Source organism: Paramormyrops kingsleyae, chromosome 2 (assembly GCF_048594095.1).
Source record: "Paramormyrops kingsleyae isolate MSU_618 chromosome 2, PKINGS_0.4, whole genome shotgun sequence".
Taxonomy (NCBI): domain Eukaryota; kingdom Metazoa; phylum Chordata; class Actinopteri; order Osteoglossiformes; family Mormyridae; genus Paramormyrops; species Paramormyrops kingsleyae.
Window position 1 is genome coordinate 7,689,155 of NC_132798.1, and position 20,260 is coordinate 7,709,414.

General features: G+C 48.2%; 2 protein-coding genes across 2 annotated transcripts in view; one reads left to right on the forward strand and one right to left on the reverse strand.

The window, feature by feature from the left end:
• Positions 1 to 2,014, forward strand: part of bin3 (bridging integrator 3) — a 33,547-nt gene extending 31,533 nt beyond the window's left edge. Inside the window, exon 9 of the mRNA XM_072704620.1 lies at positions 437 to 2,014. Coding sequence (XP_072560721.1) covers positions 437 to 583 — 147 coding nt within the window. The 3' untranslated portion in view covers positions 584 to 2,014. The remainder of the gene's footprint in view (positions 1 to 436) is intronic.
• A 904-nt stretch (positions 2,015 to 2,918) lies between these two features.
• acsl2 (acyl-CoA synthetase long chain family member 2) lies at positions 2,919 to 20,244 on the reverse strand. The gene is made up of 22 exons (XM_072704619.1): positions 20,114 to 20,244; positions 17,474 to 17,624; positions 11,001 to 11,239; positions 9,396 to 9,510; positions 9,086 to 9,150; positions 8,718 to 8,819; positions 8,385 to 8,484; positions 8,105 to 8,283; positions 7,950 to 7,982; positions 7,802 to 7,853; positions 7,605 to 7,678; positions 7,386 to 7,463; positions 7,164 to 7,298; positions 6,839 to 6,973; positions 6,011 to 6,106; positions 5,852 to 5,924; positions 5,539 to 5,627; positions 5,305 to 5,421; positions 5,024 to 5,167; positions 4,728 to 4,829; positions 4,136 to 4,207; positions 2,919 to 3,909 (listed from the first exon to the last, which is right to left on the reverse strand). Exons 3-22 carry the CDS (start codon positions 11,235 to 11,237, stop codon positions 3,769 to 3,771), a joined length of 2,139 nt encoding a protein of 712 aa, XP_072560720.1. The 5' UTR covers positions 11,238 to 11,239; positions 17,474 to 17,624; positions 20,114 to 20,244; the 3' UTR covers positions 2,919 to 3,768.
• Between the last annotated feature and the right edge of the window lie 16 nt (positions 20,245 to 20,260).

Sequence of the window (20,260 nt, forward strand, 5' to 3'; positions counted from 1 at the left end):
CGCGGGATGCTGACTCACGGGCCGGGGGACGAGGCAGTGGGGGGGGAGTGTCAGAAAAGCTTTCGCAAGCAGCCACTGTCACCCCCTCCCCACACACACACACACACACACACACACACACACACACACACACACACACACTCACACTCGCACACACTACAGGCCGGAGGGGGAGGGGCAGGGTCACGGCGCGGAGGATACCCTGGTCAGATGGAGCCGACCTTAGGCGTCTGCGGAGCTGCCCCCCCCCAACACGTTCCGGCAGCTGGGTCCGCGGACTTTTCCGCGGCGCGAGTAGGAAGCCCGCGGCTCTCCTGCAGCCAGCTTCTCTTCTGCGTCCTTCCGTCCTGAGTCAGTCCGTCGGCCCTCTCCTTTGTTTTGCTCCCTTTCCGCTCACCTCGACCCCCCCCCCTTCTCCCCCCCCCCCCCCCCCCAGGTGGTCTATTTCACCGAGATGCACAAGATTTTCAGCGAGCTGACTGAGCAGATCGACCAGGCGCGGCTGACGGACCCGGAGCGCGAGCGGGAGAATGAGGCCCGCCTTAACGAGCTGAGGGCCCTGTCTATTGTCGCTGACGACTGAGGACGGTCTCTCTCTCTCTCTACCGCTTTCCAAACTGCCTCGCTTCCCTTAAATCACTTAATCAAGTCTCATGTTTTTAAACTCTAGCTACATTTAAAAGCCATCGGCATCAAGCTGTCACTCCCAAAGACTGTATTGTTTTTAGGAGTCATGCATTATTTCATGAGCAACATCGTTGCCGCCACTCGTGGCATATTAGTATGTTTTTGAAGATGGAAATCCAGGCAAAAGCTAGCATGACCTTTTGATGAATTACTTTGTTTAATGACCAGCATTTCAAAGCTGTTAAAATCTTCTTCATGAATGTTATTTTTACAGCCAGGTGATTGACGGTTAAGTGTGATCTGAAAACCTTAAGTGCCATTCGAGACACTTAAATACCAATATTTATGGGCTGCTTACAGTCTGGCCTTTTTCCCCCAAATGTCCTCTTAAAGGATCCCGAGTGACTCCGTTTGTGTGGGACGAGGATCCCCGACTTCTCCCTGCGGGGTCTTGATTCTCCCACGCCTGATATTCAGGTGCCCTAATAATTGCATGTGTTGCGGTGCACTAGCATAACAGACAAATTGTTAGAGTGGAAAAACGGTGTAAGACGGTCGCTCGGGAGTGAGCATCCCGGCTGTGGTCTACGTTCATGTTCTCGTTCATGAAGAGTGCCGGTACTGGTGCACAAATAGAACCTCAGCTTTCCTAGCAAACATGTAGCTCCATCGCCCTCTAGTGGCACTTGCCGTACTGTTTTCTTCGGTTAATTTTTTTTCTAATATAAATTAGCCTGCCCTCTTATTATGTCAGTGGTCTGTTACTTTGTGATAGGGGCCAGAGATTGTGTTTTGGTAAGTTTAGTATTGTGCCCTCCCAACTCTAATCATGTAGCCATGATTGTGATTAACGTTCCATATGTTAATGCAAGTGCAGGGTTTTGTTCTTTTTTAAAATGTATGTTAATGAATTAATGTAAGTTGATGTTAATTTTTAATTTAGGGTGATATGGGTCATTGTAACTTTGTAAAAACTGTGCCTTACCGCTCAAATCTCAAGCTTCGGCTTTTTTAATTTGTGACAAACACTACAGCACTATTCACCAGAATGGCCGTGTATTTAAATCAGCATTAGGGCTCACAGCATTAACTTTAACCGTAGGTTTGCTGCATTTCCTGAAATGTTAATTGAAAAGCAAACCCTTGCCTTGTGGCATTTCTCCTGCGTAGGTTTTTACCGTTAAGCCATGGTCCCGGCTAACAGCAATACGACATGCCTACAGAAGTACCTTATATATCGAAGCCTATGATTTACCAGTTTTACATGAATCTGTTTCATGATGCTGTCTTTCTGTTTATTTATAAAGTATGACACTGTTCTAGGAAATCAGCCTGTAGGTCTTTTTTTCTAATTGATGCGATGTGTGAATAAATAGCAAGAAATGTTTTTCTTCTTGGAAGTTTGTGTTCTTGAAGAATCTCAGATGAGACCGTCCAACTCTAACTGCTCCCCCCCCCAGGTTGATCTGAATTTTCTGTCTTTCAGTAGCCACCCTGTGGATTGTCCCGTGTGTGTGTGTGTGTGCGCGCGCGTACGTGCGCGCTGACTTGCTGATTCACAGTTCACCATCTGTCCCCTGCTCCTCCAGTCCCCGTCGCCTCCTCTTGTCCGCCTCCCCACCCAGGGTCTCTCTCCACCCCTGAGCCTCCCCCAGGATCCTTTCGCCCCCTGAGCTTCTGCTGCCCCGGCCTCCCCAGATTACCTTCCCTCACTCATTATTTTCTCCCCAGCTGAGTCCCTCTCGGTAACCGCCGCCAATTTCACCAAGGAAACAGCACATTTACACACAGTAATCCAAAACGCAGGGGCGCTAATTCAACATTATTTGCATCTAATACTTAACACCTCTTTCCCATACTTGCTGCTATATGTAGCATACAGTTTTATAATCATAACTGGTTTATATTCCACTGCAGTTTACATGGTAATTATGAGCATGTTATGGAGCTGGTCCTCTGGGACGTACGATTGTTTGGTGCCCCCTGCTGGCCGCACTCTGCCATAGCATTCAGCAGTGGCTATTGACAGTCAGTTGTAGTACGACATCCAGCACCCACAGAGTCTCTCACACGTCCAAGAGAAGCAGGGCATGGATCCTCAGTCTGCAGGCCTGGAGTAGTGCCTGAAATACGGCAGGCATGTTGGGGCAAGGTTTTAAATTTAGCCTTGCTTTGGAGGATGGAAACTCAGAGTAAACCTTCATTTGTCAGCTACAGGTGGCCACGAGAGAAAGGCCATCACAGCGAAACATTCAGCTGTCTGCAGTTACAGAAACACTGTTACTGATATGCGTGCTTAACACCCAGGAATCGATAATCCCATTTTATTCCATTAACTCAGACCACCAAACAGGACTCGCTACAAGTACAGGAATTAGTTTCACAGTGTTTACAGTTTGTCACGCTCCGTATTTACAGTCTTTATAATGTACCCTCCTTTTACAGATGTGCTGCACGTTACTTCTGAGCGCGAGGCGATTTTGTTGCGGCGTTGGGCTGGGATGAGGGAAAGCCAGAGGCTCCGCCCAGCCCGAGTCCGAAATGCGGGCGCTGAGGCTCTGGCTATGAAACACACATCTTGATGATGAGAAGCTCACTGAACACATTAAAAAAAGACAAGTGCCTAAAATCATTTAACCTCACGATGGTGGATTTTTCTCTCAAAAAAAAAAAAAACATTTTCCTACGTAGGTCCAGAATCTGGGGGGTGGGCCGGTAACAATAGCTGTAATTGCATACAGGAGAGATCTACCGCTTAGTAAAGCGCATCCACTCTGCTTGTGGTCCCCACCCGTGCCTATCTGCCGAGTTTCGCCCCCGCAGCCCCAAATGGGTTGGTGTCTCAGGGCCCCCAGCCATCTTCAACCACACCCACACCACCACCGAGTCTCACCTTGAGGTCCACGTGCTGCTCCCGGCAGCAAAGGCAGAAGCTTTCTGTGTTCATCCATGTGTTCTGTAGATCAGCTACAGGGGCTCTACGCGCCCTCCTCCATCGCAGCAAAACGGCGAATCTAAGTGTGAGCTGCAAGGCGACGTACGTGCGGTCCTCCGATGGAACACTACTGCGGGGCGGACTCCCCCCTCACCGAGTACAGGGATACGGGTATGTGCGCCCCTGGAGGGGGGGGGGGGGTCTCGCTAAATGGCCGACTTGCTGTACATTTGTGAGATTTGCTCCTGGAAGAACCTGCGGATATCGGCACGGCGACTCTTTAGGGTGGGGGTGAGCAGGCCATTGCTCACGCTGAAGACCTCCTGGTGCAGGTGCAGATCCTTCACCTGGGGTGAGAGGGTGGAGGTTGTAGAATTTCACAGGGCAGGACAAAAGACTGGTGGGCGAGGGGGGGCGTACTCGGCTCAGTTAACGGCTTATGGTCGAGGGAGACACCTGGCAGTTATCTGCTATAGTGTATTCTGCCATTTTTCATGTACAGTTTAGTAAATGAATCGTATCAAATAACCAGCTTTCGTCACAAGAGCAGTAGACTGGTCCAGCGACGCTCACCTGCTCGAAGGACTTGAGACCGGCCTCCTTGCCCACTGCCGTCATGTCCTCTAGAACGGCTTTCTTCACGTCCTGGAAGCCAGGAGAGAACATTGCTAAAGCCCTCGTCTGAGAACCACAGCCGGCTTATGTACCCAGGTGGTGACGTACACCCAGATAATGGCTGACAAGTATTGGACGACAAACAAGCAAAATGTGCTTATGGAAATACATACATTATATGGAAATGACTTTTATTTTAAAAGATATACACCCTAAATCTACTACTTTTTATGAAGGTAACCGTTCACAGTCTGTTAGCTAGCTAAAATATATCGTTATAAAGAGAAAAATCACCCTGGGAAAAAAACCTTAGTATCTCATTATGCTGTCAAAGTGATTATTTGTCCTTTGGTGATTAAAATAATTCTGAAGCAGACATTCTCAGTGACATAGTTCAGTTTGACCAGAAGAACAAACCAGAACGAATAAACCATCAAACGAACCACTGAACAAACAAAAATGGCATCAAGGGGAAACGGCCGCCTAGTCAGCGGAGTTCCCATAACGACATGCCCTGGGGCACCTGCACATTTCTTTGTTAATCACTTACTGGATTCTGACAGAGCTCTTCATGGGCTCCCACAATGCCCCTCTCTCGGGCCCACTCTGTGAACACTTCAGGGTCCGGCACGACTATACCGATCAGGAAAGACTGAGCCCAGACAAAAAATAATATCAAATTTCAGTTTTCATACAAATATATAACCCTACAGAAACTAAACAGGACATAATCATTTGACCAAAGGAAGGAATTTTTCCACTAGTGCTCAGAGTTCCTGTGTCACCAGTCAGAAAATACACGTGTGATTCACGCCAGGCTTAGCGGGTGGGTTTATACATCAGTACCTGCAGGCTGTCTCCATGGATGAAGACCTGAAGGACGGGGACACAGCGCGTGTAGACATTCTCGATCTTCTCTGGGGCGATATACTCGCCCTGGGACAGCTTGAAGATGTGCTTCTTCCTGTCGATGATGCGTAGAGTCCCGTTCTGAGGAAGGTAGAGCGGCAACGTAAAGGGGAGCCGTTTTACTCCTTTTTCAAAGGGTCAGATCAAACTGCCGTAGCGAGCCGAGACGCCCAAACACGGCAGGTCCGCGGAGCAGCGGCGCAGCGTGCGGAGCTCACGGGCAGCCACTGTCCCACGTCGCCCGTGTGCAGCCAGCCCTCGGAGTCCAATGTCTCGGCCGTCGTCGCCTCATCACGAAGGTATCCCTTGAACACGCTGTGACCCCGGATACAGATCTGTGACCAGGCCAGACGGGTCAAAGGAGAGAGAACAGCAGGTACAGTTAGAACGTGGCCTATGGGAGAGTGTCGCAGGCTTGGCTTAGCGAACGCCTCTCACCGGCCCCATCTCACCTCTCCCTCCCTGTTCTTGGCGTAATAGTTCATGTCAGGGATGTCGACCAGCTTCACCATGGCACAGGGAAGGGGAGCGCCAACATGGCCTGGGTAGGTGGATGGACAATGAACGACATTCAGGTCACCAACACAGACGAGGCGTTAACGACGAGGCATCCGGAAAAAAAAACTGCAGACCCGAACAATGCTGACAGTGAAAAGCAGTGCGAGGTTTGTCTGACAGCTTTAACAAGGTCGCTACAGTCCAGCGCCAGTGTGCGTTATGCAAACATTCCACAAGGGGGCAACAAAGCTCAACTACAAGGCTCACCTGCAGTCCAGTCACCAGGCATGGAGAAAGTGCAGCCAGCTGTGCACTCCGTCTGCCCGTAACCCTCGAAGATCTGCGCAGACAGTGCAGTCAGATGCCAGCGATAGGGTGTATGTACGCACAGAGGAGGTATAACCAGGAGGTAAGTGTTTGTCTCACCAGACAGCCAAGCGTGGCTCTCAGGAAGGACAGCACAGTGGGAGAGATGGGGGCGGAGGCAGTGAGGATGAATCGGAGATTCCCCCCCAGGCTGGCCTGCACAAACAAACACAAACACAGACGGTCCACACTCTCGGTACACACTCTGTCCACCGCGCCTTGTCCGCTGTTTAAAGGGAACAGCCCCTGCGACACAAGCGCTTTCAGTGTGGATCTCCAGCTTAGAGAATGTCTCACTTAAGTTATTTTATTTATTAAGTGATTATTAAATTATTAAATGTCGGTTGGAGCAAAAACGTGGATCGACTGGGTTACCAAGGACTGGATTAGGAAACACTGTTATATGTCATTAAGTATTGCAATTACATTAATCATTAAAAAAAAATTTGTCATTCAGGTTTTTTTCAAGACCGAAACAGAATGTCAGATATAAAAGACAATGTTTATGTAGCATAAATTAAGTACTTCCTTAAGCTTTGGATACGGAAATGAGTTTTGAAGAGCTATTTATAAAAGTTAATTCTGAGATTCAATAAAAAATTATTCAGAAAAAGTCCCCAAAATAGCCTAAAATTGTGATCATAGTCAGTCCCTTTTTAAGACAAAGAAGCAAAATCCCATCCTGAAAGCAGTATGACTTTGACGCTGGTTACTAACGAGATCCAGCTGCTGATCTGAGAAGCGGATTCTGATCTGACAGAGGCAGATGGGCAGGACCCCCCCTGACCCCCCCCCAACCTCCCCCAAACAGTTCTGACAGACACATGCATTCAGAAGGCCCATCTGGAGCCTAACCCTGCTCCCTGTGTGGCCTAGTGGCGCCCCCACCTGGATCTTGTTGAATAGCAGTCGGTCCCAGAGGCTGTTGTTACGCACAACCCCACTGCTGAGCTCGGCCTGCTTCCTGCGGACGGCATACTGGAGCACCGCCCGCCTCAGGGGGGAGGTGACCGAGCCCAAAATCTACAGACGGGCAGGACCACAGCCAGGTGGTAGGTTTACAGGAAAAGATAAATTGTGCGTACAGATTAAACATTTGTCAAAAAACTGCTGGGGACAGATGGAAGTGCCTTACTGTACAGTGATTTGCACATCATGACATATACTTTTTTGTAATAACTCCCTAGCGCCCCCTGCTGGCTGGACAGCGGACCTTGTCGTAGATGCGGTTCAGCAGCCGTGGGACCACAGGGAAGAATGTAGGCTTCAGGGTCTTGATGTCGTCCATCAGCAGAGAGATGTCCCCCTGGTAGAAACCTACCCTGGCTCCGTGGCAGAACATGGAGACCTGGAAGAGAAAGAGAGAGTACAGGAAGTAGGAGGAATGATGGGGAGGGGGGGGTCTGGTGCCTAAGGAAGGGGGGGGGGGTGGTACCTGGATCATGCGCTCAAACATGTGGGCGAGGGGCAAGTAGGATATAGACACATCCTCTTGCTGAATCACAAATGACCCCTGGTGAAGAAAAAGATTTAATCTTTTCATCTACAGATTTTAGCATTCATAATACTCAGATTTGCAACTGAGAGCCATACAGTTGTGTGTGTGTGGGGTAGGGGGTGGGGGGTTGGGGGGGGGGGCAAACGGCAAGCTAACCTCCAGGATCTTGATGACGGAGGAGGTGTTTGACGCGATGTTGCCGTGGGTGATCATGGCTCCCTTCGGCTTCCCTAGGAGGGCGAAAACACAGGCGTGACCAGGGGCGGGGGCAGCCGCAGGATGGAATCAAGGTTACAATGTAGCCCCCAGACATGCGCTGTCTGAGGTACAGCAGGGAGGCTTGGCTTGCAGACCCGTGGTGCCACTGGTGAAGCAGATGACTGCCAGGTCTTCAGGTCTGGGGGGCTGCGGGGAGACAGAGGTGAGGAAGAGTGTGAGGACTGCAGGAACGCAGGGATTGGTACAATGCCTCGAGCGGACTGGACCGGACCAGACACTCACCACGGGGTCTCTGAGGTTCTGCCGGCCCAGGTCCTGGAAGGAGAGACACACAGGAAACTGAGACCTTGGATTCCAGAAAGCGAACATCACCATCACGCTACCAGGCACGCGGACAGAGGAGCGCAGGGCGACACGGCGCCTCCTGTCCCGCTCACCATGATCTCCTTCAGCTCCAGAACCTCCACACCGCACTGCTTTCCCCTCTCCACAAGCTGGGAGCTGAAGGGATTGAAGAGCACCAGGCGCGAAAGCATAGGCGTCAACCCCTTCTTCATGTTGGCTAGCAGGGACTCCGCCTTCTCTTCCCGGTCACAGAGCACCAGTGAGATCTCAGCTGTGAGGAGACAGGCGGGAGGTCATCTCCCAGGTCGGGGAAACGCACTGCACTCTGTCGTTTACGCTCGTCGGCATTGAGCTGAGCCTTCTCTTGCTCACCCAGGTTGAGGATGTGAACCATGGCTTCCAGGCCTAAAGTGTCGTAGAGGGGCACCACAGCCATGGAGAAGGTGTAGCAGGCCAGCTCTGTGATGACCCACTGGAACCAGCAGGGGGAGACAGAGTCACACAAAACACACGCGCTGGATTGAGCCACCTGGCTGTGCTGCAAATCCTATTATGTCTCAGTTCTACAGCCCAAAAATGTCAAGGGAATAATCTTTTATATGTGGCAGGTGAACTGCAGAAAGAAAGAAAAAAATCACAGAAAGGGAGGGAAGGAGGGAGGGAAGGTGGGGGGAGGGAGAGAACGGCAAAACCAGTGGCATGTACCTCTGGTCTATTCTGTGCAAAAATCCCAATGAACTGCTGGGGATTGGGCTGGCAGCCTTTAGCCAGTAAGCCGGACCCCAGGATCCGAGCCTGTTCAGAAACCTGGGGAGGAGCACAGGCACGTTACCAACGGCGACAGGAGGAAGGCGGAGTCAAGCCGCGGCCAGATCCCTGAAGCAGACTCGGTTAAGCGGGTAAACATGTGACCAGTCTGGTGCAGAAAGGTGTCTGGGTTGGTATCGATCCCGACACATCGTGCGGCTACATAAATGGGTCAAGGCGCTAGCTGCTTTCCCTAAGCCAGAGGAACAGGAAGGGGAAGAATGCCACCAGCAGGGGGCACCACAGAGCTTCTGACCACCACTCACCTCAGTGTAGGAGATCCACTGGTATGGCTCCCCTGGCTTCCTGAAGCCCAGGCAAGGCCCAGCGCCTGTTGATGTGGGCGACATGACACAGTAAGGTTATGGGGCTGGATCCAAAGCCAGCAGATTCCGTCTTGCTTGAAGAGTTTAAAGTAACCGGTCTGGGCAAATAAGAGCCACGTCCTACCCTAGCATACCTCAGGGGGGCGTTATACTTTACTACTCACTGCTTGGGTCTCAGAGGCACCAGCAGAAGCCTGCATTTAACTGCTGCTCAATAAATGCCACTTCAGAACAGCAGGGAGTAACTCACCGGATACTCTAAGTCCCCTCTGGAACATATCGTAGGCCGTCTTGGTGTCCTCGTAGTAGAAATCCAGCAGCGTATCGTCCTTGAGGAGAGCAGAGCGCCGGCATGTGTGGTCCCCCTATCCAGAGACACTTACTGAACGAGGATGTTTTTTTTAAAGGCACATTGGCTCCCAACCAGCTGTTCAGTGTCTCTTAACCCGTCATCATAGTCTTTCAGGCTATCTGTCTAGAGCTGTGGTAACGCACAAATTTCCCCACTGTGGGATCAATAAAGTCCTATCCTATCCTATCCTATCAATCTCGCCCCCTAATGGTGGGTCCTGCCAGCACGTCGCTGTTTGTTTAAAATACCTGTAACTCCGGAACCGCTTGTCCTACAATCACAAACTAGGGTTTGTTTTAATCAATACAGTCATGAGACATGTTTGCATTGTTAAGCAAACACAAACCAATTACTAAAAGTTTTTTGCATGCTGGTAAACAATCCTTGAGCCAGACAATTCCTGTTCTGCGAAAACTGATATTTGAATTCTCCATACCAATAACTGCTCTGCTCACAGATGGAAAATTTCCAAAATAAAACTGCTATTGACAAGGTTCTTAGGAAGACTCGATGAAAGTTTGGTGGAAATTGGTCACAGAGTTCAAATGCACCCACGTTTTCTTCCCATTGTGGAACAGCTGACCAGTATGGAAAACAGCAAATCAAAGTATAAATAAATGCCTTACCTGTGTTTAAATGCAAGTTCTTTCTTATGTATTCCATTTTTGACTTCATATCCAAGTGTAACAAAATGTTTCTGGGCCACACCCCCCGCTGACTCTCCTCCAGTAACCGAGACAGAAGTAAAGAAGCCCAATTTGGCTCCTGTGCTTCCCAGCGTAGAGAGTGCATGTGATGCATGTAATGTGACATACCATCGGATGCGTATTTTCATTGCCTTTTCATTCCTTACATTTTCTGGGAGCTACAGGGTATTGGGTGGCCAAGAGATGCATCAAGAGGGATCATGTGTTATGGTTTCTCATTATCGCCTAGAAAGGCCTGCCTATCGGCCAAATGGCTTGAGGGAGGGCTTACACGGTCAGGAAGACTGTTGTACACTGTGCATGCAGTGAACCTTGTACACCAAGCAGTTTACATGCTGAAATCCACGGGGTAAACACAGGGTGAACGTGGATGATGTTACGGATGCCGAGTAAGCAGCGATAGTTTTTAGCGATAGTCAGCTTAAATTGGTTTGTTGAATAAAGAACTATGATGGATACTGATTATTGGACTCTTGCAGAGGTATGAACACCAATATCAGCATACTTCACACGGTGAGCGCGTTATTATTTTATGTAAATAATCCGTAAGTGCACGATTCAAGATGGCCGCTAGTCAGAATTTTATAACTATTATTTTTTTACATTTTATTTAACTAGTTTGTGAATGAATGAATAATGTTTTTTAATGGTTGGAAAGACTGATTATGCTAAAATTATTTCTGGTTGAAATTGTTTTAGGTTTTTTTTTTTATCGCTATGAGCATGCCTTGACACGCACCGGGCCCGCCAAAATAACACATTTTTACAGAGCCACTCCCAAGCTCACTCCTCTTACCTGTACAGGTATGGACTGCATGTGTAGGTCACATGGTGGCCGGATGGGGCGTGGCCGGGTGACCAGCCAATAGGCGGTGAGGGAAGCCAGCGCTCCCAGGCCGAGCAGCGAGGAGGGCGAGAGGGACAAGGAAGAGAGTGAGGGCAGAGATGGAATGAGGCTCCGCAGGTCCTCGGCGTCCAGCATCCGCACCCCTGAGCCGGAGCGCAGGGAGCGTAACCACTCCTGGACCTGCATGGCTGATGAGGGAGGGACTCGCTTACTGATTGTGCAGGACCAATGCAGGCAAGTAGCAGAGCTGCTCGATTATGGCAAAAATCATAATCATGATTATTTTGACCAATATGGAGATCACAATTATTTCTCACAATTACTCTTGACTGCAGAAACATTGTATTTCTTGAATCTCAATAATGTAACTTATACACTTACATTGAAATTGAATTGAAACAAAATACAATTTTAATGAGATAACAACTTGTACAAATATATATATATTTAAATGAATACATAAATTATACTGAGATTAACTGCTCTCTGAGGTTCAGATATTCTGCAAATTATTTGTTGTTGTTGTTGTTCTTGGTCTGATTAGTTGAAACCAAAATGATTCCAAACAACTGATGTGCGTTTACCTCTTTTGTTGACCAAAGGTCCCTGTCCTGCCATTTCGACCGTGAACGCATTTTTATTGCTGTGTTGCAGGGAATTTGCTAACAACATTTACGGAGGGACAAAACGCACTGCTGAAAAATTTGTGCACCAATCTGGATTTATTGTGCAAGATAAAGTAGGGCATCATTTCAATACAAGATACAAACAAATATCATAATCATGGGAAGCCATAATTGTTATTGTGATTCAAATTTGATTAATTGCACAGCTCTAGCAAGTAGTGATGTGGCCAAATGAAGCTTCATGAACCATGTGCTTTATTTTTTGACCCCCACTAGATGATGCTCTCTGTTCAAAAAAGGGCTCAAAGCAGGTCCCAAAGTAAATCAAGAGCGCCATCTAGTGGGGTCAAAAAATACAGCAAATGGTTCATGAAGCTTAATTTCACCATCACAACAGGCAAGGACACACATGGACGCACACACCATGAGCACCCGGACTCGGAGGCCTGCAGATGCCCAAGGCTGACAGACACTGTCCATCACAGAAAAGGACGTCAACCCCTCTCTTATACAACATGCATGGCCAAGCATATCAGACTCCCATTAACTGAAGGGACCGTGACTGAAATGACTTCTCATTTAGGCATTTGCTTACACTTCCTACCCTTCCATCACTCTTTTCTGTTTCTGTGCAGAAATGGCCGCTTAAGCTCTTCTATGAACCTTCCAAAGTGCGGCTGCTGTGTGCAGGTCAGTGTGGGCAGAGTTGCCAAGGAGGCGTGCCTGACCAGCGCTACCTGAGCACAGTACCCGCCTCACAAAGGGCAGCAGGAGACGCAGCAGGAGGGCAGCAGGAGACGCAGAGCTGCACACATCCTGCGCTGTATCGATCCCACTGATGCTCATACATGACGGAAATCAAAACTGCCAAATTTGGAAAAATGGCTGACGCTGCTTATACTGCCCCCCCCACCCCCACCCCCTTTTTCACAGAAGGAATTATTTAGTAGTGACACCCAGGGGGGGTCTCTGTGGATCAAACTCAAACTAAAACTAAGCACTAGATGAAGGAACACTGTTCAAATATGGTTTTGCGACTGTGGTCAGAAGACCATACTCGGTGCGAGAGAGTCTAGCACAGCTGCAAGGCTAAAGGCCGTTTGGTCAAGCGCTAGGTTGGTGTTTATTTTGGGTGCGAGAGAGAGAGAGAGATCCGACAGGTCAGCATAGTCAAATGTGGACAGCACTGTAAGAATGAGACTCCTGCAAGAAAGATACAGAGAAATACTCCCACAAAAAACATGACTGGTATAAATATTCCAACAGAAAAGCACAGGGGACACTTTGAAAAATACTGTGATTATAATTAAAGAACTAGGAGAGAACCAGGGAAACAGAAATACTGCCAGCATTGAGAAATAGTTTCACAGAATAGGTGTCTGAAACCAGAAACATACTCCAACAGAATACTAATATCAAAATAAACAAATACTTCTACAGAACTCACTGCCAGTATTAATATAAAAGTATGGGCAGTACCAATACTCCTATGACATTTACAACCAGTACTAATACCCCCAGAGAAAAGAACTGCCAGTACCGATACCTACCCAAGAAGTACTGCCAGTATCAATACTCCCACAGGGTTTTCAAAACTTTAAAGCATGATTTTGGAAAATGGGGCAGAACAGGGAACACTGAAAGACTCATCTCGTGTGTGTGTGTGTGTGTGTGTGTGCATGCATGCGTGAGGGCAGAGGCACTGTGATGATGAGAGAAGACACTAATTGGTCAGGCTGAAACAGGCGCTAAGGTTACTCTCGGCCATAGCGGCTCACCAAGCAGCAGCTCAGGCTAGCGCTAGCTGGGGTCGTCAGTTGTGTGAGAGAATGTGTGTGACGGGAACAGACAGAGAAAGGGATAAATGGCACCAGAAGCTGCAATGAAAGGATGAAAGAGACTGCAGCAAGGGGACGGAGGAGAGCAACAGAGCCTGGCAGGAAGGAACGGGGGTGAGCAATGAGTGAAGAGATTTGGGCCGATTTCAGTGGCGAGATGGGGTGAGGGGGAGGGACAGCCTACATGTCTGTGTCTCTGCGGCCAGAGCGGCCCGCGGGAGGGGGAGGCCACAGAGGCAGCAGTGCCTTTGAAGGCCATGCCCCCCGTCTTTGTTTCCAAAGTTCCACTTCCATCAAAAGTTCTCTCCTCACTGCCTCTCAGTCTCCTCCATTCAAATCCCCCCGCCCCCCCAAGCCCGCTGCTCACTCTGCGGAGACGAGCCTCCCCACCAAACAAAACACCCCCCCCCCCTTAACCTCTCACCCACTTCCTCACCATGGGGAATAAAGAGTGACATCACCATCCCTTCAGTCACTCCACACACACCCCCACCTCCAGCACCCTAAGAACCACGCCATCCATCCCCAGGTCCTCCTCACTCACCCCCACCGGCGGCCCCATGAGGGTGAAAGCAGCCCTGCGAATCCCGGCCACTTCCTCACCGGCTCCTCTTCACGGCACTGGGACCCTAATTATGGCAGCGGAACTCGACAGTGACCGGAAACTTGCATGTGCCGGCTCGCAGCTGGCACGGGGCAGAAACCACGAAAGTCGAGATTTCTGTGGATACCCGTTACCGGACTTGCGTGCCGAACATGGGTAAAATGAGTGATTCACACAAACTTGCGGACGAAAAAAAAAAAAAAAAAAACCGACACCCAACCGCAACCATCGACGACAACGCGTAAAAAGATTTGCCGATGAAAGGATGAAAGACGGGAACTTTCTCCCTCCCACCTATCCATAATGGCCATTGTCAGGGCAGGACAGGCCCTATTGTTCTGACCTGCCACTTACTCACAAGCAAAGGGAGGCGAGGAAGGAGAGCATAGAGAATTAATCAAACCAGAGACTTACAACTACAGACAAACCTTAGGCAGAGGCATGGCACAGGAAGGACCTACAGGGATTATTAACCGTGCAGTAAATTACTACTAACATTTAGCGGGGGTGTCGGGGAATACTCTATTTCCTATAAGTCGTTTTCCTTATGTACACAGAGCCGTCTTCCCCGGGGCAGACAGGCAGGACGAAACTTGATCTCTGGAATCTGGGACTGAAGAGCGCCGGGTTGCCCTGTGTATTCATGGTCTCAGGCTCTCACAGTTTTTCTGACGGACGTGGTGATGCCGCAACCGAGGTACGACGTGAGACGACGCGGGCCGTCACCAAACCCGAGGATGGCTATCGGTCTTCCGAAACCGCCGAGTGCGGAAGCTTAGTAGCGAGATTCGATCGTGGCTCCTGAATGGCAGCTCTGGGGGAGGGGGGGGACCACAATGTTACATCGTGAGGGCATGAAGCGACAGCCTGTGGGCTGGGAGGGAACAACAGGCCGTAAACAGACACCTGAAAGCACTTTGGCACATCGGTGAGACATTAGGGGAGGGACATGAACTCCACTCCACCCAACACACATAGACGGATGGTACAAAAGATCACAGGATATGGCTTCCAATGCAGGGGGATAAAAAGCGACAGGGTGACCTTGGACGTCCTTGTCCTGGTGTCCACACTTCAGTACCGAGACACCTGCTCCAGTGAGGTGGGGGTAGATATGAGGGGCTAGGCAAGTGTAGGGAGTGCATTTGATATTATGGAAGGACACAACTTAATCATTTAAATGCAAAGGTCCGTGTGTTTTTTTTTTTTTTTTGGGGGGGGGGGGATTAAGCCAAATTAAATCCAGGCTGGGCACACATTCCCCTTCCCCCCTGGCTCTTATAGCCCTAGGTTTGGGGTATTTTGAGGGGGGGGGGCGGGGTTATTATACTGAGTTTAAGCAAATCTATTTGGGAACCGGAAGTCACACAAAGTCACCCATGTGAATAGGTTTGGGAGTGTTTGTCATTATGTTCTGGGGGTGGGGTGTGGAGTTAGGAATGCCATCCTTTGACCCAGAAACTGGCTGAGACAGAGAGACAGAGAGACAGGGACAGAGAGAGAGAGAGGGAGAGAGAGAGAGAGACAGGGACAGAGAGAGAGAGAGACAGGGACAGAGAGAGAGAGAGAGAGCTTGACCAGCTCTGAAGCTCTCAAGCCCCATTTCAGGGTTTACAGCACTCTGCTGAGAAGCTTGAATCCACTTTCCAGACCGAAAATGGAGGCCTACTGGCCAAGCACAGCCAAGCTGAAGTCACACGTTTAGTTGATCGCAATATTGCAGCAACTGTGTTGAAAGAATCAGCTACTGTTCTTACTGTGGTCACTCCCCTGACATCACCTGCAGAACACTACCTCCATCGTCCTTGGTCAGTCACAATACGGCTCCCTGTCTGAAGTGTCACACTGCCTCAGCCCTTGACCAGAACTTCTTCCTAACACACACACACACACACACACACAGCAACCATGAATCTCAGTTCCCCCGTCCAGCCATGACGCCCCAGAACAAGGAAACCTTTGTCTGCAAAAGGCTGACAAAAGTGAGCGGGTAACCCATACAAATCGGGTGAGAGAGGGATGGGAAAGGGGGGGGGGGCGACAGCGCACGTAAACTCACAGCAGTAAAGATGGACGAGTACCATGCAACGGCACAACGGGTGAACATTTTTAGAGAATAGGTGCGGGGAGGAAGCAGTATAAAAAAAGGACATGGGGTGGGGGGCGCAAGTGAATGGCTGGGTGTTCTCAGGCTCTGATACCTAAACGAACCATGAAGAGCATGAACGCCATCGCAATGAGGAGGAAAGGGGAGCGCGTGGTGGCCCGGGAGCAGCGCAAGGCTTCCGGTGACTGTCGCGCTGCCGCGGCGCGCCACCTCCGACATGCCAGCAGTCTATAATCCCAACTGCACGACATTCGCTGAAATTCCTGCGGCGATTAGGGATGGAGCACACTCTCATAAAAACCACAAGAAAGGCTTCCAGGGTGAATAATTGCTACCGTAATTATTTACTAATTAATTACCGTAATAAATGTAACCTGCACTTTCACTGAACTTCTATCACAGGGTCGAACTTCAAGTTTAAGATGCGCCAGTCCACCCAGCCCTATAGTCTGGCCTGCGGGACTAAGCTGCCCCAAGGCATGAGTAAAGTCCTTTACTGCGTCTGCATGCATTCCTGCAAAAAACTTTCCAGTGTGGTCCGTGTCAGACAAGACAGTGTGACAGTAAAACCAGCCGAGACACGTAGACACACACACATAGAAACATGAAAGCGAGGGGGCGCCACGATAAGTGCACGGATCCTGCACAATGCCGCACACAAACGTGCGGCCACGTCGACCCAGAACATGAGGTTTTGCCGCGGTCCGATCCATGCCGGCTGCCCCCATGGATCTGCCGCAGCCCTCCGGAAGAACACGGCGAACATGTAGTGATGTGTACATGGGTGCACTTCGACGCTTTGCCTCTTTAAATGCCCTCCGTAAGAGGAAACACATCACTGATGTCTTGAAAACGTGTCATTTCTGCACATCTGTTGCTAAAACACGTTTTCGTTCATCTAGACTAACTTTCAAAAGTTACATAAGAATTAGGGAGCCTGATGCAGATCTAATTGACTTTTACACATGACCAGCAGTCTTACTAAAAATGCAATACTGCTAAGCCAACCCGAAATATTTACCTACCGATTTTTTAACTTTTCTTCCCAAGTGAATGTTCCCGTATCGCGCCTGTTTCTGCAAACGCTGGGATCCACATTAACACTTCATCCGGCGTTTAAGCAAAACTTTGTTAAGTGATACCGCATAAGGAAGTTACGAGGCTATCCCACTGCGCCTCGGTCTTCAGTCCGCTTTTTTATTTTGCTGTATTGTTGTGAATCTGGAAACAGGAAAAGTCAGGCTTACCTGTGAAAAACGCCCGGTTTATGTGCTTGGGCTGGCCGTGTAACTTCAGAAAGGAGGTGGAGATGGATCGGTCCCACAGAGTCGTGGAAAGTGCCCCCCCTCCGGCCCCGAAACGCCGCCCTTTCCCCCTCCTTTATTGACTGGCGTCATCCTGCGAGAAGCGAATGGCAATTATATTAACGGGGCTGGACTGTGCCAGCAAGCACCGGTACAACACGTACAGGGTGTAGGGTACAGGTCACACGTATAGTTTGGAAAAAAATGTAATTAAAGAAAAAATGTGAATGTGCTTCAGTAATAAACAGTTCCACCGAAATTCGAGCGTATGAAAATGCCAGTAAAGAAGAAATACAAGTTTTGCCATGGCGTTACATCACCCCGCGGGCTTATGTAATACATGCCACAAAAAGTTGGGATACACGTCTCCATTCCGTCCTTTGTCACATCTTCGGGTTATTAAAGACAAACGCCTTTAATATGGATCCAGTCTAGAGGGCAATTAAGCGGAATTATTATCGCGAAAGGCGCACCGATCTGACACCGACACCGGCTCCAAGATAACACGAGAATGCCCACAAAACGCTTACACTATTATAAGAACATAAGAAGGTAAGTTTTTTGCTCACATGATCCTTACATCCTCTAGTCCGCACAGACTGGCTACAGAATGATACATGCAGAATACAGAATATTACATTTAATAGTCTAAGCACGTGTTATATTTTACTCAGTCTTCAGCTCAGACTAGCCTACATATTAATCTGAATCACTCAAACTCCAATATAATAACATAAATATTTATTTTAATATTAAAATGTAGGTCAGATCGAAGAGTATTATAATACCTAGAGTATTTATATTAACACAAAATTACTTCGTCCAGTCCAACGGTACAGTTATGTGAAACATGTATATATTTCGTAAGAATCCTCCTGTAAATTAACCTATAACGCAATATTTAAATCACCGTCGTTTATACTCAAATAATGCCCTTGTAGTAAACAGAATTACGTGTCTTCAGGATTCATAAAGTCCTACTGTAACATCGCGTTGTTTCCCGTATTAAATATTATTGTAACATGGGTGTGGCTCCTTTTTTAAATAAGGGAGATATCAGCTGATTAAAAACTCAAGCTCAGGTTTATTTACCGCCCGCTGCCAGCGATAACCATTTTTCGATAAGTCGAAAATTAACTCTCACACTCAGGGTAGATACTAATGGAAACTCGCTTTCTATGGTACAACATTAGACGGGTAAAACACTTATTATTTACAACATTAATACATGATCACGCACTTTACATTACAGTTACATATTGCACATGACTGTGGCGTGACCCGGAATAATTTACTTTTTACTGTAGGTGCCGTGGTGACATGCTATTTTACGCTTTCTCAGACACTTCATGATCATTAAACCTTTCGTATGCGACACTCTTCTACACAGTTAGGCGTGTTCAATTACTTGTCTAAACAACCGATATTCATGGATTTTTAATTACCCATAATAGTCTCCATGCTTGGAGTAGAAATAAGCAGTAAACTGAACCCTTTCCTTTCCATCAGAGTGCCGAGTGTTACACTCGCTGAGCGTTTTATTAGGAAAATTTGTACATCTTCTTATTCATATAATTATCTAATCAGTCAAATATGTGGCAGCAGCGCAGTGCATAATATCATGCAGCTACAGATTAGGAAGATTAGGAGTTTCATGTAATGTTCACGTCACACACCAGAATGAGGAAAAAGATGTGATCTTGGTGATCTTGACCATGTCACGATTGCTGGTTCCAGATGGGCTGGTTTGAGTATTTCTGTAACTGTCGATGTCCTGTGATCTTCATGCACAACAGTCTCCAGAGTTCGAAAAGCAAGAAACACCCACTGTACCTGTTAACACCAACCATTTCTCAAATGCCACAACCTACTTGTATATTGTTGCTGACCATCTGCAACCCTTCATGGCCACAATATACCCATCTGCTATTGGCTATTTTGTGCATGTGTTTCAAGCTAAAGTCCTACAGCCTCCAACTCCTGGATAAAGACTCATAAACATTAAGACTTACATAATTTAATGAGGAGCTGAACATTTCTGCAGGAGCAAAGTCTTGATTTTTGCAACCGCCCCTGATCTTTTCAGCAGGTCCCTCCAGGATTTCGCAATTTTGTGATCACAGAAAAAAAATCCTGAAAACTCAGCAAAATTTGCAAGAGCGTGCAATTTTTCAAATTTACCACATTTTTCTGTGCATTCATGTGTTTTTCCTAGACTGCGCTCAAGATCATAACTTTCGGTTCAGCATTGGGGAAGTTGAGGTCTCCAGCCATTTAAGGGTTTCCAGGGGGTTGTATTGGCTGGTTTTGATTATTGGGGGGTTACAACCTCCCTATCCCCCCATAATTTTTGCTCATGGCTGTGCTGCAGTGCAGATGAACATAGTAAACACATCTCATAACGATCAGGGATAACAGAGTCTACATAACAGAACAACAGGCATTTTGGAAATGAAACTATACATTTTTCTGTCAATTTGTTTGACTCTGCCAAAGGTCGGAATTACGGCCACAGTTCTGTGGGTGTTAACCCGTATAGCATTACATTTATGTCAAAAGTCACAAGTGCAATAACATACTCACCAGTAAATTATATTTTGCGCACAGGTATTAATGGCCTACTCGCAAGTCTTTGCAACCCTCGTGCCCAAATTCAGCATTTCAGCATAGTACCGGCAGCTGCAAGTGAGAAATGCTGCTTGCGTGACGTGAATTCTGCTCTCGAAGCTG